Source organism: Elephas maximus, chromosome 3, assembly GCF_024166365.1.
Source record: "Elephas maximus indicus isolate mEleMax1 chromosome 3, mEleMax1 primary haplotype, whole genome shotgun sequence".
NCBI classification, from domain to species: Eukaryota; Metazoa; Chordata; class Mammalia; order Proboscidea; family Elephantidae; genus Elephas; species Elephas maximus.
Genome location: NC_064821.1, coordinates 148070745 through 148090521, shown reverse-complemented (window position 1 = coordinate 148090521; position 19777 = coordinate 148070745). Strand labels below are relative to the sequence as shown.

At 43.8% G+C, this 19777-nt stretch overlaps 1 protein-coding gene across 1 annotated transcript in view; it reads right to left on the bottom strand.

Annotated features, from left to right (window-relative positions):
* The window catches only part of ABCA4 (ATP binding cassette subfamily A member 4), a 176256-nt gene that overhangs the window by 90659 nt on the left and 65820 nt on the right, over positions 1-19777 (bottom strand). The window contains exons 8-11 of the mRNA XM_049879742.1: positions 16817-17057; positions 15654-15793; positions 14951-15067; positions 14063-14260 (exon numbers count right to left, since the gene is read on the bottom strand). Coding sequence (XP_049735699.1) covers positions 14063-14260; positions 14951-15067; positions 15654-15793; positions 16817-17057 — 696 coding nt within the window. The remainder of the gene's footprint in view (positions 1-14062; positions 14261-14950; positions 15068-15653; positions 15794-16816; positions 17058-19777) is intronic.

The following is a 19777-nucleotide window of genomic DNA, read 5'->3' as shown; positions in this document are numbered from 1 at the left end:
TCCAACTCACAGCAACCCTACGTACAACAGAACAAAACACTGCCTGGTCCTGAACTATCCTCACAATCGGTGTCATGCTTGAGCTCATTGTTGCTCAAGCATAACAACGTATCATAAATAAATCATAAATATGTTGTATCATAAAAAGGATTCAATACAACCATTATTATTACTGTTTACACAAACTATCTTGAAAGCCAACAGAGTTTAGTGATTTTTAAGTCCCTTTCAGGTCATCTTTCATTCGTGACAGCTGTTTACCAGTGGAGAAAGGCAGTTATTTTCTTTAAACAATATATCTGGGAACATAACCTGTCCTCAGCTGATCCGCAGCACCTCATCTGGTTAAAACAATGTGATGGACAGAAGCCAAAGGCCCAGGTCCCACTCGGGTGAGGGGTGTGTGTGTGTCCTAACCCACTGGTGTTCACCGTTCATTAGGTGAAAGTCAGACAAGCTTTATCCAGAGGAAGGTCTTATAAAGCTAATCCAGAACGTCGCCCCCACCAAATCTTCCCGAGGTCAAGACAGAGCAATTGTAGAAGCTTCTTTAGACATGAGTCAAAATTCCCTGGGTCATCATCTGAGGTATGAATCATGATGCATCCTTGAATTCTCATGAGAGGCCACCTGCCTCAAAGCAATTGGCCTCATTCCCTATTAGAACTTGCTCTGCTCACTGCAGTTAAAATCTGGGCTAAAGCAAATATATATCCATTCAAGTGTGTGTGTGAGTGAGTGTGTGCGTTTGGGAGATTTTCTTGGGGTTAGTCGCTCTCGGGTTGGCTCCAACTCATAGTGACCTGATGTATAACAGGATGAAAAATTGTGCCATTCCCAAGATCGCTGGTATGTTTGTGTCCATTGCTGCGGCTATTGTGTCAGTCTGTCTCACTGAGGGTTTCCCTCCTTTTCACTGGCCCTTCACTTTACCAAACATGATGGCCTTTTCGAGTGGTTGGTCTTTCCTGATGTGTCCAAAGTAAGCCAGTTGAATTCTTATCATCCTCGGTTCTAAGGAAATTCTGGTTGTATTTCTTCTAAGACTGATTTGTTCACTCTCTTGGCAGTCGGTGGTATATTCAATATGCTTCGCCAACCAACACCGTAGTTCGAATGCACCAGTTCTTCTTCTGCCGTCCTTTTTTACTATCCAACTTTTGCATGCATATGAAGTGATCGAAAATACCATAGCTTGGGGAAGACACACCTTAGTTATCCAAGTGACATCTTTGCTTTTTAAAACTTTTGCAGCAGATTTGCCCAGTGTAATATGTCATTTAAGTTCTTGATTGCTACTTCTGTGGACTTTGATTGTTGATCCAAGTAGGATGAAATCATTACTTCAATTTTTTCTCCATTTATCATGATGTCATTTATCAGTCCAGTTGTGAAGATTTTTGTTTTCTTTATGTTGAGGTATAATCCTTACCGAAGGCTGTAGTCTTTGACCTTCATCATTAAGTGTTTTAAATTGATTCATTTTTGGTAAGCAAGGTTGTGTTATCTGCATATTGCGGGCTGTTAATGAGTCTTCCTTCAATCCTTATGCCACATTCTTCTTCATATAATCCAGTTTCTGAGATTATTTGTTCAGCATCCAGATTGAATAAGTGAGATGAAAGGATACAACCCTAACACACACCTTTTCCAATTTTCAACCATACAATATCCCTTGTTCTGCTCAAACAACTGCCTCTTGGTCTGCGTACAGGTTCCACAAGAGCACAATTGAGTGTTATGGAATCCCCATTCTTCTCAATGTTATCCATAATTTGTCATGATCCAAACAGTCACATGCCTTTATGCAGTCAATAAAACACAGGCAAACATCTTTCTGGTATTTTCTGCTTTTGGGAGATAAATGTTATTAAACCCTCAGCTGAATTCCTTGGTTTTGACATATTTGATCTGGTCTGATTTGCTGGTAAGTTAGAACACAGTAGGTTCTAATGAGGTTGTATAGAGTCTATCTATAAAAGCTTTTCACTCCATACAGGGAAAAACTGCAGTATCTTGGATGATAGGGAAGAATGTAGGTAGACAAGAACTGGCCAGCATAAGGGGTAAAACGTAAAACTCTCACTACTATTGGGAAAAGAATTCAAACGGCACCTTTAGTGAATAAAAGGACTGTTCTATGGCCTTAGAGGCAGATTTGGGGCAAATGTAGCTGCGAGAGTTCGAATCTCAATGAAGCGTTATAATGCCCTATGACAGCCAAAGGCAGTAAAGCAAGACAAGTGGTTTCCTTATCCCCTTCTACCTCCCACTGCTGTAGCCAAACCCAGGAAGCAGGGCAATCACCAACTGACTGAAGTCCACACAAGTCCTGTGGTTCCTCGTCAGTTGTTTTGCTGATACCAGGAAGCAGGGTTCACCCTGATGGAAGAGGGTAGAGCTCTCTCCAGAGCAGGCAGCTGTGTTCCGAGACCTCCTGAGAATGCAGTCATTTGTTTACAAAGCTAAATCAAACGCCACCTTGGGAGGAGAAGCCACAGTAGCAGCAGGCTGCCTTCCTCAGCTGTGACCTCTCCAACTCTAATTCAAACACATTAAGTAAGAGATAAATTAAGTTATCTACTTGGTGGAGGCAATGGAAGAAAGAAAATCTCTCTTTTTGCTTGAACTTGATAATCAAAGGAGACAGGCACCCTATGCAGACATCATAGCATAAGCAGCCACGTTTTGACTAATACACCCAGCATGTGTCACGGGTGAGGTCTTCAGGGATAAAGGAGGCACTGCAACCTTAGAGATGTTGGCCTGGTAATCCTGCCTCTCTCATCTCTAATTTCCAAGCTCAGGCTGAGAACAAAGAGGCTGATGAATGGCTGTGGAGGCCTGAGGTGGTCCTGCTGGTGTTAATGCAGACACCTGGGGTTTCTTTTGAAAAATGCCCATGTTGTGGGCAAACATCCCAGAATGAACTTCCTGGCAGATCTAAACTGTAACATTCAAGATTCATTTCCCAGGGCATACAAAAAGCCACTGGAAAAATTGTTGCTGTTAGGTGCCGTCGAGTGGGTTTCAACTCATAGTGACCCTATCTATACACAATAGAATGAAACACTGCCAGGTCCTGTGCCATTCTCGCAATGATTGCTAGGCTTGAGTTCATTGTTGCAGCCACTGTGTGAATCCATCTCATTGGAGGCCTTCCTCTTTTTTGCTGACCTCCTACTTTACTAAGCATAATGTCCTTCTCCAGGTACTGATCCCTCCTGATAACATGTTCCAAGTATGTGAGACGTAGTCTCGCCATCCTTGCTTCTAAGGAGCATCCTGGTTGTACTTCTTCCAAAACAGATTTGTTCTTTTGGCATTCTATGTTATATTCAATATTCTTCACCAATACCACATCCAAAGGCGTCAATTCTTCTTCAGTCTTCCTTATTTATTGTCCAGCTTTCGCATGCATACAAGGTAATTGAAAACACCATGGCTTGGGCAGGCACACCTTAGTCCTCAAGGTGATGTCTTTGCTTTTCAACCCTTTAAAGAGGTCTTTTGCAGCAGGTTTGCCCAATGCAATGTGTCTTTTGATTTCTTGACTACTGCTTCCACAGGTGTTGATTGTGTATCCGGGTAAAATGACATCCTTGACAACTTGAATCTTTTCTCCATTTATCATGATGTTGCTTATTCCAATAGTGAGGATTTTTGTTTTATGTTGAAGTATAATCCATACTGAAGGCTGTGGTCTTTGATCTTCGCCAGTGAGCACTTCAAGTCCTTTTTACTTTCAGCAAGCAAGGTTGTGTCATCTGCGTAATGCAGTTTGTTAATGAGTCTTCCTCCAATCCTGATGCCCTGCTCTTCATGCAATCCAGCTTCTGGGATTATCTGCTCAGCATACAGACTGAATAAGTATGGTTAAAAGATACAACCCTGACACATACCTTTCCTGACTTTAAACCACACAGTATCTCCTTGTTTTGTCCGAGCAACTGCCTCTTGATCCAGGTACAGATTCCTCAGGAGCGCAATTAAGTGTTCCAGAATTCCCATTCTCCAAAATGTTATCCATAATTTGTTATGATCCACACAGTCAAATGCCTTTGCATAGTCAATAAAACAGGTAAACGTCTTTCTGGTATTCTCTGCTTTTAGCTAGGATCCATTTGACACCAGCAATGATATCCCTCGTTCCACATCCTCTTCTGAATCTGGCTTGAATTTCTGGAAAAAATAGCTGTGGGCTATTTGAGTTGGTTGAGGTTGTGAGGTAGAGGCCAAAGGCATTGCAATAAATTTTATCTTACACACTGGGCACCGTGAACAGACATCTGAAACATTCAGCCAAAAAGGGTAAGGAAATGCACCAAGACTAGAAAACAAAGGGACAGGAAATGCACAGCTGCTAAAAAACGTCCTTTCTGTTTCTAAAATAAATAGATTAAATATAATAATAAACCAAATAAAAGATGGGCCTCAAAGACTCACAGGGGGCGAAGCCACCAAAATGCTTGCTATCTAGTTGGGTCCAAGAGAAAACATGACTTAACCTGACTGATAACTGCAAGGGACTTTAGCTCTCAAAATTTTCTCGTTTAATCTTTCCAACAACTCTGGGAGGTGAGTGCTATTTTATTCAAAGTATTTAATAATCCACAGACCAGGGCAGTGATCAATAAGAACAGATCTGGCTGCAAACACCTGATTCAGCCACATTAGAGAACACCATCCAAACTGTGGCTCGAGTTATCATTCTTATTTTTCAGACAGTAGAACAGCCGTTTGCCCAAACCACAGAGGCTATAAATAAGGGCTAGAGACAGTGTCCCATCGCCTACAAGATGAAGCTCAAAAGGCCTTTATAAGTCAGGCCAGTTGACATTTCTAGTCCTATCTCTGGACACTGCTGTTCCTCCTCACGCTATTCCCCTGGTGCTACAGCCCCACCTCTACCCAGACTATCTGCTTCTCTTGAACTTGGCTTGCACATTCTCACCTCTGCATGTTACTCCTCCTTCTGCCTGAAATTGCCTTTCTGCCTTGCTTAGGTGGTGAATTCTACTTAAGGTCCAGCACAAATATTATTTTCAGTTGTAAGCCAGGTGTCTACTTTATGCCACTGCCCCTCCACTAGGGTAAGATCAAAAAGATAAATAAGATGCATTTATTCACAGTCAATGGTAGTGGGGAGGCATATGAACAAATAGTTACCAAGGGCTACAATGGGGGAAATACGGTGCATAGAAGAAGACTTGAAACACAGGAGCTGAGTTCTGAGGGATGAATGCAGGTGTAGACCAAGCATTCAAGAGCAGGGAAACGCCTGAGGGCAGCACGCCATTCCATATAATGTGGAAGAGTCATGACTGGGCTAGATAGGGATGGGCTCCCTGGGTGGCCTAAATCGTTAAGTGCTTGGTTAATAACCAAAAGGTTGGTGGTTCAAGTCTACCCAGAGGAAAGAAGAAGAAAGGACTGGTGATCTGCTTCTAAAAGATAACAGACATTGAGAACCCTATGAAACGCAGTTCCACTCTGACACAAATGGGGTCACCATGAGTCAGAATCAACTTGATGGCAATTGGTTTGGTTAGAGGTCCCTGGGTGATGTAAACGGTTAATGCTGTCGGCTGCTAGCCAAAAGATTGGCAGTTTCAGTCCATCCAGAGGTGCCGGTGCCGGGGAAGAAGGCCCTGGGGTCTATTTCTGACAGAATTATACTGAAAATCCCACGGAGCACAGTTCTATTCTGACACATACGGGGCCACCATGAGTCAGAGTTAACAGCAACTGGTTTGTTTTGTTTTTCACCTTTATAGTGAACAGGAGTCATTGAGGAGCTTTAGGTAGGTGTGTCACGGCAAGACTGGGAATTTAGATTTCACTGGAGGCAATGTGGGAACTGAACAGAAGCAGCGAGAGACTGGAGGCCCAACAACCAGCTAGGAGTCAGCAGTCTTGCCAAGAGATGGTACAAACCTCCATAACAGACGTTATGGAGAAGGAAAGGAAACAGGGACTTCAGAGATAATTTGGAGAAAGAATTGACAGTACTTGGGAGGATTTGTGATGTTTTGAATTTTGATTTGTACAACCTTTTTCTGCTCCACCATACTGAATTATTGTTCCATCAGTCCTTTGAGATACCACTACTATGGCATTATTTAATGACATACTTAAGTCTCCCAGTAGAATGTGAGTTTCTATGGGTCAGGGACTAATCATATTTACCCAGATATAGGTAGTTCAATAAATGCAAATGTATAAATGATTGAATTCAATACATGCAAATGTATAAATGATTGAATGAACTCAATCTTCTTGGTTACCTACTCTAAAAGAGCCAATCAGAATAGTTTCTATTATCCTAAATATTATAAAATAATAATTGTTGCCTTCATCAGACTCATTATATAATTTATCTATTACTTGCCCAGTGGATATAATTTATCCATTACTTTATCCTGTACTTATTGAGTCCCCTACTAACGTACTTCACATACACATAGAAGAAAGAACTTCTCATTGTAGCCAGACAGATCTGGATTACAATTACCTGGTGTGGTACTTAAATGGTGCTTGGTTTTTAAATCTATAAGATGACAACAATAATGCCTACAAGGTCCTTGGGAGCATTACATGAGACGACTCGTAAAAGTGTCCAGTATAGAACTTGCTCAAAGCAGGCTCAGGCTCCAACCAATCTAAGTCCTTTCTCTCTACCCATGGCCCCCAACCTGCCCACTATCTGCATTCTCATTTCTCAGTCCAGTCTATGTTTCTGAGATACTGAAGAGGCATAAAATAAGGTCATTGCCTGTGAGTTGCTTATGATCTAGTTCACGGCCCTTGAAATAATACTTGCTCTAGTGTTGTAGACTTTTGTATTCTTCCCATCCTGCTCTCCCAATTTCTCCCTTGCCTCTCATCAACATCACTGGCCCTCTACTTAACGAAACATGATGTCCTCCTCTGGCAACTGATCTCTCTTGACGATATTCTCAAAGCAAGCAAGTGGCCTTCTCCCTTATAGTCTCTAAAATGTCTGTGTCTGTTCTCTACCCTCTCCTGTCTGTCATTGCTCAGTGGTCATCTAATGGCCAGTGTCCACCAAACCTCTAGTTCTCAGGTCCCACTGAGTGCTGGACACCCCCACCCCTTGGTCCCACAGGCACCTCAGACTCAACAGGTCCAATAAACATATTTATGCTCTCCCTCTGCATAAAACCTATCCCCCTTCAGCATTGCCCATCCTGGCTAATGTCGACATTCACCTAGATTCTCAAGCTAGAAATTTTAGGGTCATCCTTAATTTTCTTTCTTCTTTACCTTCCACAAAACAGCGATCATTTATCAAGTTTTACTTTTGCCAAACACTGTGCTAACTGCTTTTATGTACATTTACATACATTAGATAGACAGATGAGAAGATAGGTAGGTAGGTAGATAGATAGATAGCTGCTGTTCAGTCATCTTTGATTGATGGCAACCTTATATACAACAGAACAAAACATTGCCTCTCCTGCATCATCCTCATGGTAGCTGGCCTGTTCAAATGCTTCTTTGTGCTAACACACATCTAGAGTCAACGAATCAACAGAAGAAAGCAGTAGGACAGACAATCTGCAAATATCTATTACCTGACTCTAAAGCACATTGCATGGCCAGTGGCTTTACCTTCTTAAGCCTATTTTTCTTAGTGCCTGGGAAATAGCATATGCCCGCCCCCCAACCTGAGCACATTCCGACTTGGTGGTAGTGAGGGGCATGTGGCCAGGAGTGTGCAAAGTACAGAGGAAAAGTAGTCCAAGACTGCCCCCCCCGCTCCTGAATTCATCGACAGCATAATCACCCTGTAGATAACAAAGTGTCACACACCTATATCGACCGTGCTGACAGCAGAGGAAAAAGCAGTTAATGAAGGCATGTTTTTTCAAGATTTAGAGAAAGGCAGCTGTTACTGGTTAAAGTATAATTTTATGCCTTCGTCAGAGGTATTTTCATATTAAAAGTTGGCTGAATTCAGCTTCCTGATGTGAAATTTGAGACTTGATATTCAAATGTACTATGAAATTAAAATACACTGTGAAATCTAAATAGTATTTCATCTAGGCCTAAGCTTTCACTAAATAAAGAAATCAAAGGCAAGAGGTGTGATGTTGGTTTTAACGAAAGGGTAAGCAGAGGAATAATTTATTAATTTTTCTAATTGCGCTTTTCTCCAGAAGCAAAAGATATGTGTGAACAAAGGCACAGATAAATCATGAATATACAGGTATATACATATCTGTTTAAGGCATTTTCCTATATGAAGACTCGTTTACCCTCAGTCTCCTCAGGTTTGGAGAAGGGGGCGATGGGAAGGCCAGTAGAAACGAATCCCTACACAGGTGAGCGATGCGAGGCTCCCAAGCTGTCGGTGTCATTTCTTCCCCTAGCCCACTGCCCGCCCTCTAACTGGGAGGTCTCCCTTTCACTTATTTCTATATTTTTCCCTGCAAGTGACAGGAAGAGATCAGGGCAAATGAGATTGAAGAAGTCCCTTGTTGAGGAGGTGCTCTGAGGATAAGAAAGTTCTGGAGCCACTGGAGTACCAGAACATTTTCTAGGGCCCTCCTTCTGAGTCTTCAGGAATGGTCTGACAGTCCCGATTATAAGCCAATTCATTAAGGTTAATATGGCTCCAATAGTCAAGCACCCAACTGCTAAGTGAAAGGTTGGCGGTTTGAACGCGCTCAGTGGCTCCATGGGAGAAAGGCCTGGCGATCTGCTTCCGTAAAGATTATAGCCAAGAAAACCCTATTGGGCAGTTCTACTCTGTCACACAGGGTTGCTATGAGTCGAAACTGACTTGACAGCACCTAACAGCAACAACAACAATATGGTGGGTAGCTAGAGTATACACAAAGGTTTTGAATCTTAGGAAAAATATATTCCCCACTGGGTCTGTGGCTCAGGGGTAGCTACATCTGTGTTGTTCATAATAAGAGCTGTTCATTGAATGTCTCTTTTGGACTCTGAGCCTAGCACTTTCTCATTTCATCCTCACAGCCACCTAGAAAGGATGGCATTACCACTCTCAAAGTGTTTTTGTTTAGCAGGGACAGGCTGCAGGGGCAGTAGGGAGTTATCGCTTTAGAGGTACTGAGTTTCTCCTTGGGGTGGTGGAAGGCATTTGGCAATGGATAGCGATGACTGTACAACATGGTGAAGTGTAATTAACGTCACTGAATTTTACACCTAAAGATGGTTAAAATGGCAAATGTTTTGTTATATACTTTTTGCCACAATAAAAACGTTTAAGTGTTTTTGTTTCATTTTCTTTGGTGTTTTTTTTTTTCATTTGGGGGGATTGGCAGGGAAGCAGGCATAGAGGCTGACCAAAAGAGAACTTGTCAAACCTCTCAGTACAAGTCTTATTATTGAAAAAGACAGCGTCAGGTGACCCTAAACAGCCCATGAAACAACACACCTACTTTCAAGTCCAGGAGAGACACTTAGACCCATCAACAAGGGGTTTTCATGCCTGGAATCTGTAGGTGGTACAAACTTTTAAACTCAGCTGCTAATGGAAAGGCTGGAGGTTAGAGTCTGCCATGGGTGCTTCGGAAGAAAGACCTGGCAATCTACTGCCAAAAAATCAGCCATGGAGAACCCTGCGGAGCACAGTTCTACTCTGAAACACTTAGAGTCAGAGTCAGCTGGTGGTGGAGGTGATCTACTAGTGAAGGTGCTCAGGGTGGGGTGGGGTGGGGTTTTCAAGCCTCCTCCAGATGTCCCAAAGCAGAAGAACAAAAGAGAAAAATCCAGGATGAATTGCCAGGGATTTGTTTCTTCTTTACCACCCATTTCTCCCCTACTATCTTCTTTCAGTTAATTACTCCTTTGTTTTCCTCCCCATTCTGTACTCCACACTTCCAAGGGGCAGGAAGATCAGAAACCACATCCTTACTACCTGTGCAGGGTTTTGCCACCACCAAAATCCCTCTCGGAACCCCTGGGAGAGGCCACTGACCTGTGGCCACCATCGCCTCTGCTTAGGGGCACTTTGCTTGGCTAATGGAATTGCAAAGCCCTTGGGAAGTCTTGGTGGCTCAGGCAGGATGTGATTAGCAGATTCAGAATCTCTAGAACATCAGATGAGTGGTTGGGACTGAGTGAGATGATGCCATCCTTCTTCTGAGCAGTATTTTTTGGCTGTTTGTTTGTATTTGGTTAAAATCTAATATTTATTAAGTGATTGCTATATTTCTGGTGCTGTTCCAAGTGCTTTGCATTAATTAACTTATTTAATTCTCATAACAAGCCTATCAGCAAGTACCATTAATATTCATTTTACAGATGAGGAAACTGAGTCACAACTAATAGGGATTTGAACTCAGGCAGTCTGGTCTCAGAGGGTGAATTCTTAACCACTTAAGGAGTATACACAGAGAGAGAGAGATTGAGAATCTGTTGTTGGGTGCCTAGCGTTATATTAAGCAAAAGCTATACAGAAAAAATAATCCTTCGAGGAAACAAGACTTCTCTATGTACATGATACATATGTCAAGTCAACCAAAAGATAGGAAGTATTCTTTATTACCCACTGGTAGTACTTTACAAAAACATTATGGGAACCACTGAACTCCATTCTGCAAGAATAAAGAATAAAGCCCCTCTCCTCTACCCACGCCCCCTCCCGGGGTCCTGCCTATATTTATGATGACAGCTGGGTGGATAGTGTTAGGCATAACCCAGGATGTGGAGCTAGCTGGTAGAGGCACTGGAAGAAGAGGGCAATGCCGGTTCAGTAATTGTATAAGGGAGCCCACACATCTAATAGGTCTGTAAATTACTAGGTTTCTCCCCTGGACATTCTGAGTCAGTTGATCTGAGTTGGTGCTCAGGATTCTGTTTTATAAAAAGCACCAAGGTCATTCTTGTCCTCTGACAGGTTGGGAATTGCTTAGTAATTTCTTGAGCTTTGGTGTTGCTACTGCCATATCTGGAACCTTCTGGAAGGTCACTGGGGGAAACTGTGTTGCCACTTCCATGATTCCAGAGAGGGAGGGTCACACATCTGGGAAAATTCTGGTGGCAGTAGGGGCAAAAAGGAGTAGTCCTCAAGAGCACCCAGGTGACAGGTGGAGCCAGCTTTTTCTCCTAGTCAGTTATCCCTCGGGACCCAGGAGTCTGGTGGGGGGTGGGGGGAGCTAGCTCCTGAGGGTCCTCAGCTAAATTCCCTCTCCTATTGCCCAGAACATCTTCTACCTTCTAATGGTTTTAGATGAACCGAGACCCAGACCTGAGCTACTGGCAGGTGTGATAAGCCCTGGGGGTTAGAGATAGAGAATTTGAAAATGACTAAGTTGTGCTCCCTGACCCTGAGTAACTCCAAGTCCAGCTGTTCAGCCAGAGGTGTACACATTAACAGCTAACTCTGATCTACCTTGGACAAGGTTCTAAGAGAGATGTCAACAGAAGACCAGGAACGTACCAACGAGGGAGCAACTAACTATATTGAAGCAGAAGAGGTGACATTTGAGCTGAGTCTCAACGAATGAAGGAGTAGAAGTCCAACAGATGGGGAGGGGGTGATTTCAGGCATTAGTGAACATATATTTTTCTCTCTGGTTTTCTTCTGGGGAAATACCCTCCTTTGCTTCACTGTAATCCTGCTTAGTCCATGAAATTTAAATGATGCTAACTCTACTTCCCTTATTCCCATGGTGGCCATATGGTCCAGGCCTGGCCAATCAAAGCACACCATCCCTCCCAGGCTGAGGGATTTTTTTATGTAAGCTAGGTCAAGAGGAGAACTCTCTGGAATACTATGAAACCAAACTCACAGTATTGCTTATGCTATGGGAAGGCCGTTCCTTCTTTCTGTGGAATTGCTAGCTGTAAAGATGACCACAGAGGGCTGTGAGCAGTTGATTCACCACCAAATGAAGAGGGCATGGCCAAGAACAAAGCCAGGAAGAGGCAGGCAGGAGGGTGAGATGTAGGGATGTGAGTTCTCATGGTAGCATCCCACTCCTAGATCTAGTTGAGCTTCATTGTGATGTCAGCCAATGACTTCCCTTTTTAATTAGGCAAAAAAGCCTGTGATCAAAAGGGCTCCAATAAATGCACAGAGGAAGCAGCATTTGCAAAGAGATGAAATCATGAGAGTTCAAAGGTATGAGGGGTGGTCAAAGGGCCAGTGTAGCAGAGCTGAGGAGTATATGAGTGAGCAGTGGCTGGGGCCGATTTTGAAGCGATTGTGTTCTTTGAGGATTGAGTCATTAAGGTTTTAAACAAGACAGTGATGAAGCAGACGTGTGTTTGGGAATATAGCTCTGTGTCAGTGTGCAGAAATGCCTGAAACAAGAGACTGGACCCAGGAGTCCAAGGAAGAGGCCGTTAGAACAGACTGGCTAGGAGATGACAATGCCTCTAACCTCAGAGAGACTGGAAAGGAAGAGGCAGAGGTGAGAGATATTTAGGAAGTAGTCTTGACCCAAGTCATGACAGACATGACAGAGGCAATCTAGAGGTCAGAAGGGCAGGCTGTCAATTCAGATAGCCCCAGATTTGGATCTTGCCTGCTGTACCTAACAGCCGTGGAATGGATCTTATTTAACTTCTCTAAGCCTTGGCTTCCATATCTGTAAAATGGGAGCGATAATAGTTTACACTTCATGGACCTTTTGTGAGGGTTAAATGAGCTAATGTATGTAAAAGCATTTAGCACAGTGTTTGGAAAAAGTAAGACTCAATAAATGATGGCTGTTTTGTGGAATGTAAAGAAGAAAGAAAGTTAAAGATGACTTTAAAATTTCTAGCTTGAGAATCTAGGTGAATGCCAAAGACACTAGCCAGGATGGGCAATGCTAAAGAGGGATAGGTTTTACAGGGAGGGAGAGCATAACTTTGCTTGGTGGACCTGCTGAGTCTGAGGTGCCTGTGGGACCTGGGGGTGGGGATGTCCAGCACTCAGTGGGACCTGAGAACTAGAGGTTTGGTGGACACTGGCCAATAGATGGTCACTGAGCAACGGTAGACAGGAGGGGGTGGAGAACAGACACTGACATTTTGCAGGCTATAAGGGAGGAGGCCAACACCTGTCTGTCAGTTTGTCATGCTGTGGTGGCTTGCATGTTGCTGTGATGCTGGAAGTTATGCCAGCAGGGTCACCCATTGTGGACAGGTTTAATGGAGCTTCCAGACTAAGACAGACTGGAGGAAAGGCCTGGTGATCTACTTCTCAAAATTTGCCAATGAAAATCTTACAGATCACAACAGAATACTATCCTATATAGTGCTGGAAGATGAGCCCCCTACTCAATGGCATTACACAATGGCCTCAACAATGGACTCAAACATACCAACAATCAAGAAGACGGTGCAGAAATGAGCAACATTTCGTTCTGTTATACATAAGGTCGCTATGAGCTGGAGCCAGCTTTACGACAACTAACAGCAACGACAAGGGAAGAGGAACCCACCAAGGAGAAGTCAAGGAGCAGTTAAACCAAAACCAAACCCCTTGCCATTGAGTTGACTCCGACTGATAGAGACCCTATAGGACAGAGTAGAACTGCCCCATAGGGTTTCCAAGGCTGTAAATCTTTATGGAAGCAGACTATCACATCCTTCTCCCATGAAGCAGTTGGTGGGTTAGAAACACAGACCTTTAGGTTAGCAGGTGAACATTTAACCACTGTGCCATCAGGACTCCTTAGGGAGCAGTTAAAACCAAACCCGTTGCCATGGAGTCGATTCCGACTTACAGTGGCCCGACAGAATGAGTAAAACTGCCCCATAGGATTTCTGAGGAGTGGCTGGTAGATTCAAACTGCCGATTTTTTGGTTAGCAGCCATAGCTCTTAGCCACTGTGCCACCAGGGTAGGCAGTTTGGAGGTAGGAAATGTGAAGAGAGAGAGCTGTTTTAACTGTGGATTAGCTGACAGTGAACAGGACGCATCTCTGGGGGCTGTGGGAATTCTTGTTCTTCAGTGCAGAGAATGAAAGCTTAAACCCAAAACGGCTTGACTTACTAAAGGGATCTCTGGCCCCACCCATGGGGCTGTCTTCAAGGGGTCCACTGCAGCCCTCACATGCCTTGCTGCCTCTTACCTCCAGGTATTGATTAACCAGGCGTAGGGTACGATCAGTGACATTAAACATGTCCCTCCAGTCGAAATTTGCCATGTTGTCAGCCCTGCTCTCCGGAGGACCCTTATAGAGGAAGTTCAGCACGGCTTCTGCAGTAATACCTTCTTCACTGAGCTGCCTATTCAAAAAATCTTTTACTGTTGGGTTCTCCAGGATGTCCTTGGGAAAAAGCAATAGTCACAGCATTTAGAAAGTCCACAAATCTTGGACCTGTTCCCACTTTTAATGATTAAGCATGGAGACCCTAAGGCTCTCTACAAAACTGATTTTTCATCCACTCTAAAGCAGACCTATCCATACCCCATTTCCCCCAAATACATGAGTTTCCAATGGAAAGTAGGGGTGTGTGTGTGTGTGTGTGTGTGTGTGTGTGTGTGTGTGTGTGTGTGTGTGTTGGGGATATATAGGAAACTTTATTTCTCTTAGGAATTTTCTTCTTTCTTAATTATCCCTGTTATATAGGACTCTTGTCTCCTGGCTTTGCAGAGCTGGAAATGAGACCAGCCATCAGACTCAACCATCTTTGCAGTTCCAGAGCTCACCCCTTGGGGAGATGTCCCTTTGAATCTGAGGCCCTCAAGTGAATTCATAAAAGGAAGAAACCTCAGGAAGCTACTGGTCCTGGTGGCATAGCTTTTAGATTTCCCCCTGAATTCAAGAAACATTGCCCACCCAAAGTCAGTGACTCCATTTGGTGACAGCTTCTAGAACCTAGTGCCTTTGGGCCTTGCTTGTTATGCTTTTGGCCTAAGTCCAGTAGTGATTAACCCTTTCCTGGGAAAAGGAAAAAAATGGAACTTTCCTGGCCCTTCTTCCCCTTCCCCAATCATCCTCTAAGACCTTCCGTACTCTGATCATGGTCATCTGTGTGCTCTTGTCAAAGAAGTACCAGATCTGGGGCCCTACTTCTTCCCAGGCCTTGACCAACTTCCAAACACGCTCTAGTTCTTCAAAAGTCGAGTTGGCCTAAAACAAGACAGAGAAAAGAACAGAGAGAAAAAGAGAGAACTTTTCGTTGTATCTTTCCTGCCCCAGTCATAAACCTTGAATGTTTGGGAACATTCAAGGAAGTGTTTTTCATTTTCTTAGTCTATTGATATTTCCCAGAACAATCTGTTATTTCCCAGCCTCCCAGAAGGCAAGAATCTAATTTCTTAATATCTCTGAGGTACATGTAATATTGATGATGTTATTGTCTCTGAGCTTCATTAAAGCTAGATTTGGACTTCCTGTGAATAAATATTCTCCCGCCCTATCTTTGCCCGTTCTGTGTAGCCAGGATTCCAAGAACTGTGAACCCTTCCATCAGGGAAATAAGTCAGGCACTGGGAAAGAAAGCCTCATTGTAGGCTGCAGTAGAGGAGGGGAGTCCGGGCAGGGGCACTGAAGCAAAGCCAACCAATGGTGACTATGGATCAGGGAGGAAACCCAGGAGTTCACTTAGCAAAAAACAGACACAAGGCTTACTACCAGGAGGGCACATGAAAACACACACACATTCATTCTTCTGGGAGGCCCAAGGTATAAGGGACGAGAGCAGCTGGGATCTTACGTTCTTCAGTATTCTGCGAGCCAACTGGGAATCAGGAGTAAAGAGGATTTTTCCCATCAGCAAAGGCTTTGCTGTCCTCCAGACTATTTTGGTTAAGGGGTTTGACTCCAGGCTCTGGATCAATGCATTACAAAAGGAAGCTGCCAGGAGAGAAGGGACAGATTTTATAGAAACTCTCCAACTGCTCACAGCTAAACATGGTCATTAGTGTGTTCTAACCACATGTCTCTTTCAGCTCCCCTACGGAGGAGTTGACGAATAACCTAAATTAATAGGCTGTACCCTCCCCCACCCCAGCTCCCCAATAACAAGCTCATCATTAGTAACAAAATGCCACAGTGCATCTCAATAATGGCCTCATCAGAGAAACAAAGGGTGGGGCTTGCCTTGTGTTTTTTTGTGCTTTAGAAGAAGGAGGCTGAGAAGGTTGCGGGGTGATTATTGCAAGGACCAGAGGCCATTCTAGATGAAAGGAACCAAGAGGTCAAACAAGACCTCCCTTTGGAATCTCAGCGTTAGCCTCAATAATTCCCCTTCAATTAGCTGCTTAACATCTTTGTTGTGTGTGGCTATCTCATGGCCCAGCTAGTCTTGGTGAGTCCCTTGCAGTCTCTTTTCAATTTTTAATTACTAGTTGCATTTCTTCCCCCACACCCATCGATCTACCACACAGGAGCCAAAAAAAATAGTGAAAAGTGGGAATGATTACTTGCCAGGGACTTACCATTTGGAAAGTATTTCAGTTCTGTACACACAGATTTTCACTGCATCGTGTGTGTAAAAATATCTCAAAGCCGTGTTTACTTGCGAAGGCTGTTCTGACCTGAGCTTTGCCTGCTATCCTGATTTTGCCTCCTCATTTATCTTTCTTCTCTTCCTACAGAACTTAAAGCCAGTCCAGTTAGATCAGTGGGAAATGTCCCCTCTGTTCCCTTTCCAAGTGGGCCTCAGTTGTTTCCATGGCTCACATTCCGAATTCTCTATCAGCACAGACACTTTTCTACAAGGGTAAATGGACTTTCTGGCAGAAGAACCCCCTTTGCCCAAATCTGCTCAACAAGATCAAGGTACAGTCAACTCCAGGGTTGGTATAACTTGGAGATGTTAAACCATCTGGGTAATCAGCATCAGAGGGGGTTGACACACAGACTCAGAACACTTACTTGTTCTTTTGTCATAAGAAAAGACAGGATCTTCCCTTGTGGAGTCAATCCCCAGGAAGGCCTTGTAATTGTTGTCTTCATACCAGTTGAAAGAGAACACTTGAGAACCTCCTCCCTCTGGATAGCCACACAGGAGGTCAGACAGGATGCCCATCAGTTGTGTGAAAGTCTCTGGGCCGCCATTCTGCATGAGGGGCCTGGTCACCCACAGCAAGTTTTGAACACTCGGACGAAGGACAAACTACAGCAAGACAAACACTTCAGGTTATTTTAAGACAGCCAGGATCATCATACATGGTGAAGCCCAAGCTCCAAAGTTTGAGGAGACCTCCACATGTACTTTAGACTTCTATATTTAAAAGAAAATATTCAGGAGGCAGTGCCAACATGGCACCATGCCATCTCTCTGCAGCAAAGATCTGAAAAACTAAGCAAACAGATACAAATGTCAATACCAGAACCTTAAGCATCAAATGAAGGGATAAAGAACTAGACCAAATATCGAATGGGAGAGAAAACTGAAGGAAAATGAGGAGAGATATGGAATGGAATCCCCTGCCAACTAACATGGTACAGTGTTGCTATATGGAATACAGCCAGCAACAACTCCAAACAGGGAGTATGGGAAGGCAACTTCACAGGGCTCCCAACAGGAGACAGCACCTGGTAACCAGAGAAACACACTTTCCCACCCCATACCCTTCTGCCACCTCTGGCCTGCTGCCGCCCTGGGTTCGTCTTACCCTCACCTGCCGGCCAGCACCTGCTGTGCCATTTTTTTTCTTTTCCCTTTCTTCCTTTTCTTTCTCCCCTCCAGCTAGCCCTGTACACCACCTCCACCCCTTCCTGATGGGCCATGCTGTGCCACATGGCTATAGGGCCACTGGCCCACAGCTGCCCCCGGTTCACCCCTGCCCCCCCCCGCCACCAGCTCCTGCCATGCCATTTTTTTTTCTTTTTCTCTTCTTCTTTTTCTTGTTTCCTCCCATCTAGCCCTGTATGCCACCTCCACCCCATCCTGCCAGGCCACATCTCACCAACTCTGCTAGAGAGACACTAGCCCATGGCCGCCCCTGATCTGCCCCAACCCCACCCACTGGCCCCTGCCATGCTACCATTTTTTCTCCTTCTGTTTCTTTCTCTTCTTTCTCCCTCTGATCTAGTTCTGTACATTATATCCCCTACTTTCCAACTGGCCCTTGAGTCTGCCCTGCACCCACATGTTGGCCCCCAACATGCTTCCAGTTTTTTAATTAAAATTTTTTTTCTCTTTGTTTTTTTTCTTTATCCCTCCCACTTAGTTCCATACGCCACCTTCCCCCCTGCCACTGGAACTCACTCTGCTGCCGTGGCTAGAGAGTCACCAGCCTGTTGCTGCCCTGGTCCGCCCCACTCCCACCATGCTGCCACTTATTTCATTTTTTTCTTTCTGCCTCCCACCTAGCCTCATACATCACCTTACCCCCTTTCCCACTAGCCTCCAGGTCTACCCCATCCCCACTCACCAGCTACATTTTTTTCCTTTCCCTCTTTTTTTTTCTTTCTCCCCCTCACTGAGTCCTGTCCTCCACCCCCCTTCCCACTGGCCCCCATCATGACACAGTGGTAAGAGCATCCCCAGTGCTTAGGCCCACTGCTGCAGTGGGCCTGTATTACCCCATCTGCCGCTTGACCAGCTGCTGAATGGTGGGAAGCAAGCCAGTACCACTCCCCATCCAACACCCTCATGTATCTGGCAAGGGGCTGTGAATGCTTCCACACTGCTGGACCAGCATCAGGAGGCAGACAGCACTCACCCATTCTGCCCTCAGCCACCTCGCCAAACCACTGTAGAGTGAAGTAGGCTCACCTGGCCCTACCCACCTAGACAAGGTGATGACAGTTATCATGCCCACAGACGAGAAAGCAGCAGAGCACGCTTGGCCTACCTGCCCTGACATATCAAAACAAAACAAAGAAACAGAAGAAAACAAATGAACATAAAATCAACAAATAAAAAATACCTTAATGTCTCAGTGTAAAAAAAAAATTTTTTTTTTTACACAGCAGAAAATAACAAAACATATAAAATAGCAGGACAAGATGGCTCCAGAAAGTGATCAAAATAAAGAAACATATGACCTTTCAGTAGAAGAAAAGGCAGTGGAACTACCTGATATGGAATTCATGAGACTAATATTTAGGGATTTTCAAAAGACTAGGAAATGGATCAAGGAAAATACACACAAAACCAAGGAAGCATAGCTAAAATCAAGGAAAACATAGACAAAGTAATAGAAGAAGTCAGGAAAATAATACAAGAACAAAACATCAAAATAAATAAACAATCAGAAATCACACAAAAACAACAATGAGAGATCCAAAAGATAAACAACAAAATTTCAGAAATGCACAACTAAATAGAAGGTTTTAGGAGTAAATTTGAAACAACAGAAGACAGACTCAATGAGATTGAAGACAAATCCATGGGTGCCACTTTGAGGAAAAACTGGAAAAAAGAATGAAGAAAACCTAAGAATTATGTAGGACACATCAAGAGCAAAAATTTGCACATGATTGGAGTTTCAGGACAGGGGGAAATGGAAAATACAAAGAAGACTATTGAAGATTTGCTGGCAGAAAACTTCCCAAATATCATGAAAGATGAAAAGCTGACCATCCTAGAAGCTCCACAAGCTCCATAAAGGATAGACTCCAAAAGAAACTCACCAAGACATATCATAAGCACACTTGCCAAAATCAAAGACAAAGAATTTTGAGAGCAGCTTAAGAAAAAAGAAAAGTCACTTACAAAGGGGTAGCAGTAAGACTAAACTCTGATTATTTGGCAGAAACTATGCGGGCAAGAAGGCAATGAGATGACACGTATAAAACCTTGAAAGAAGAAAAAAAAAAAACTGGCAACCAAGAATAATATATCCTGAAAAACTCTCTCTCAAATACATTTCCAGATAAACAGAA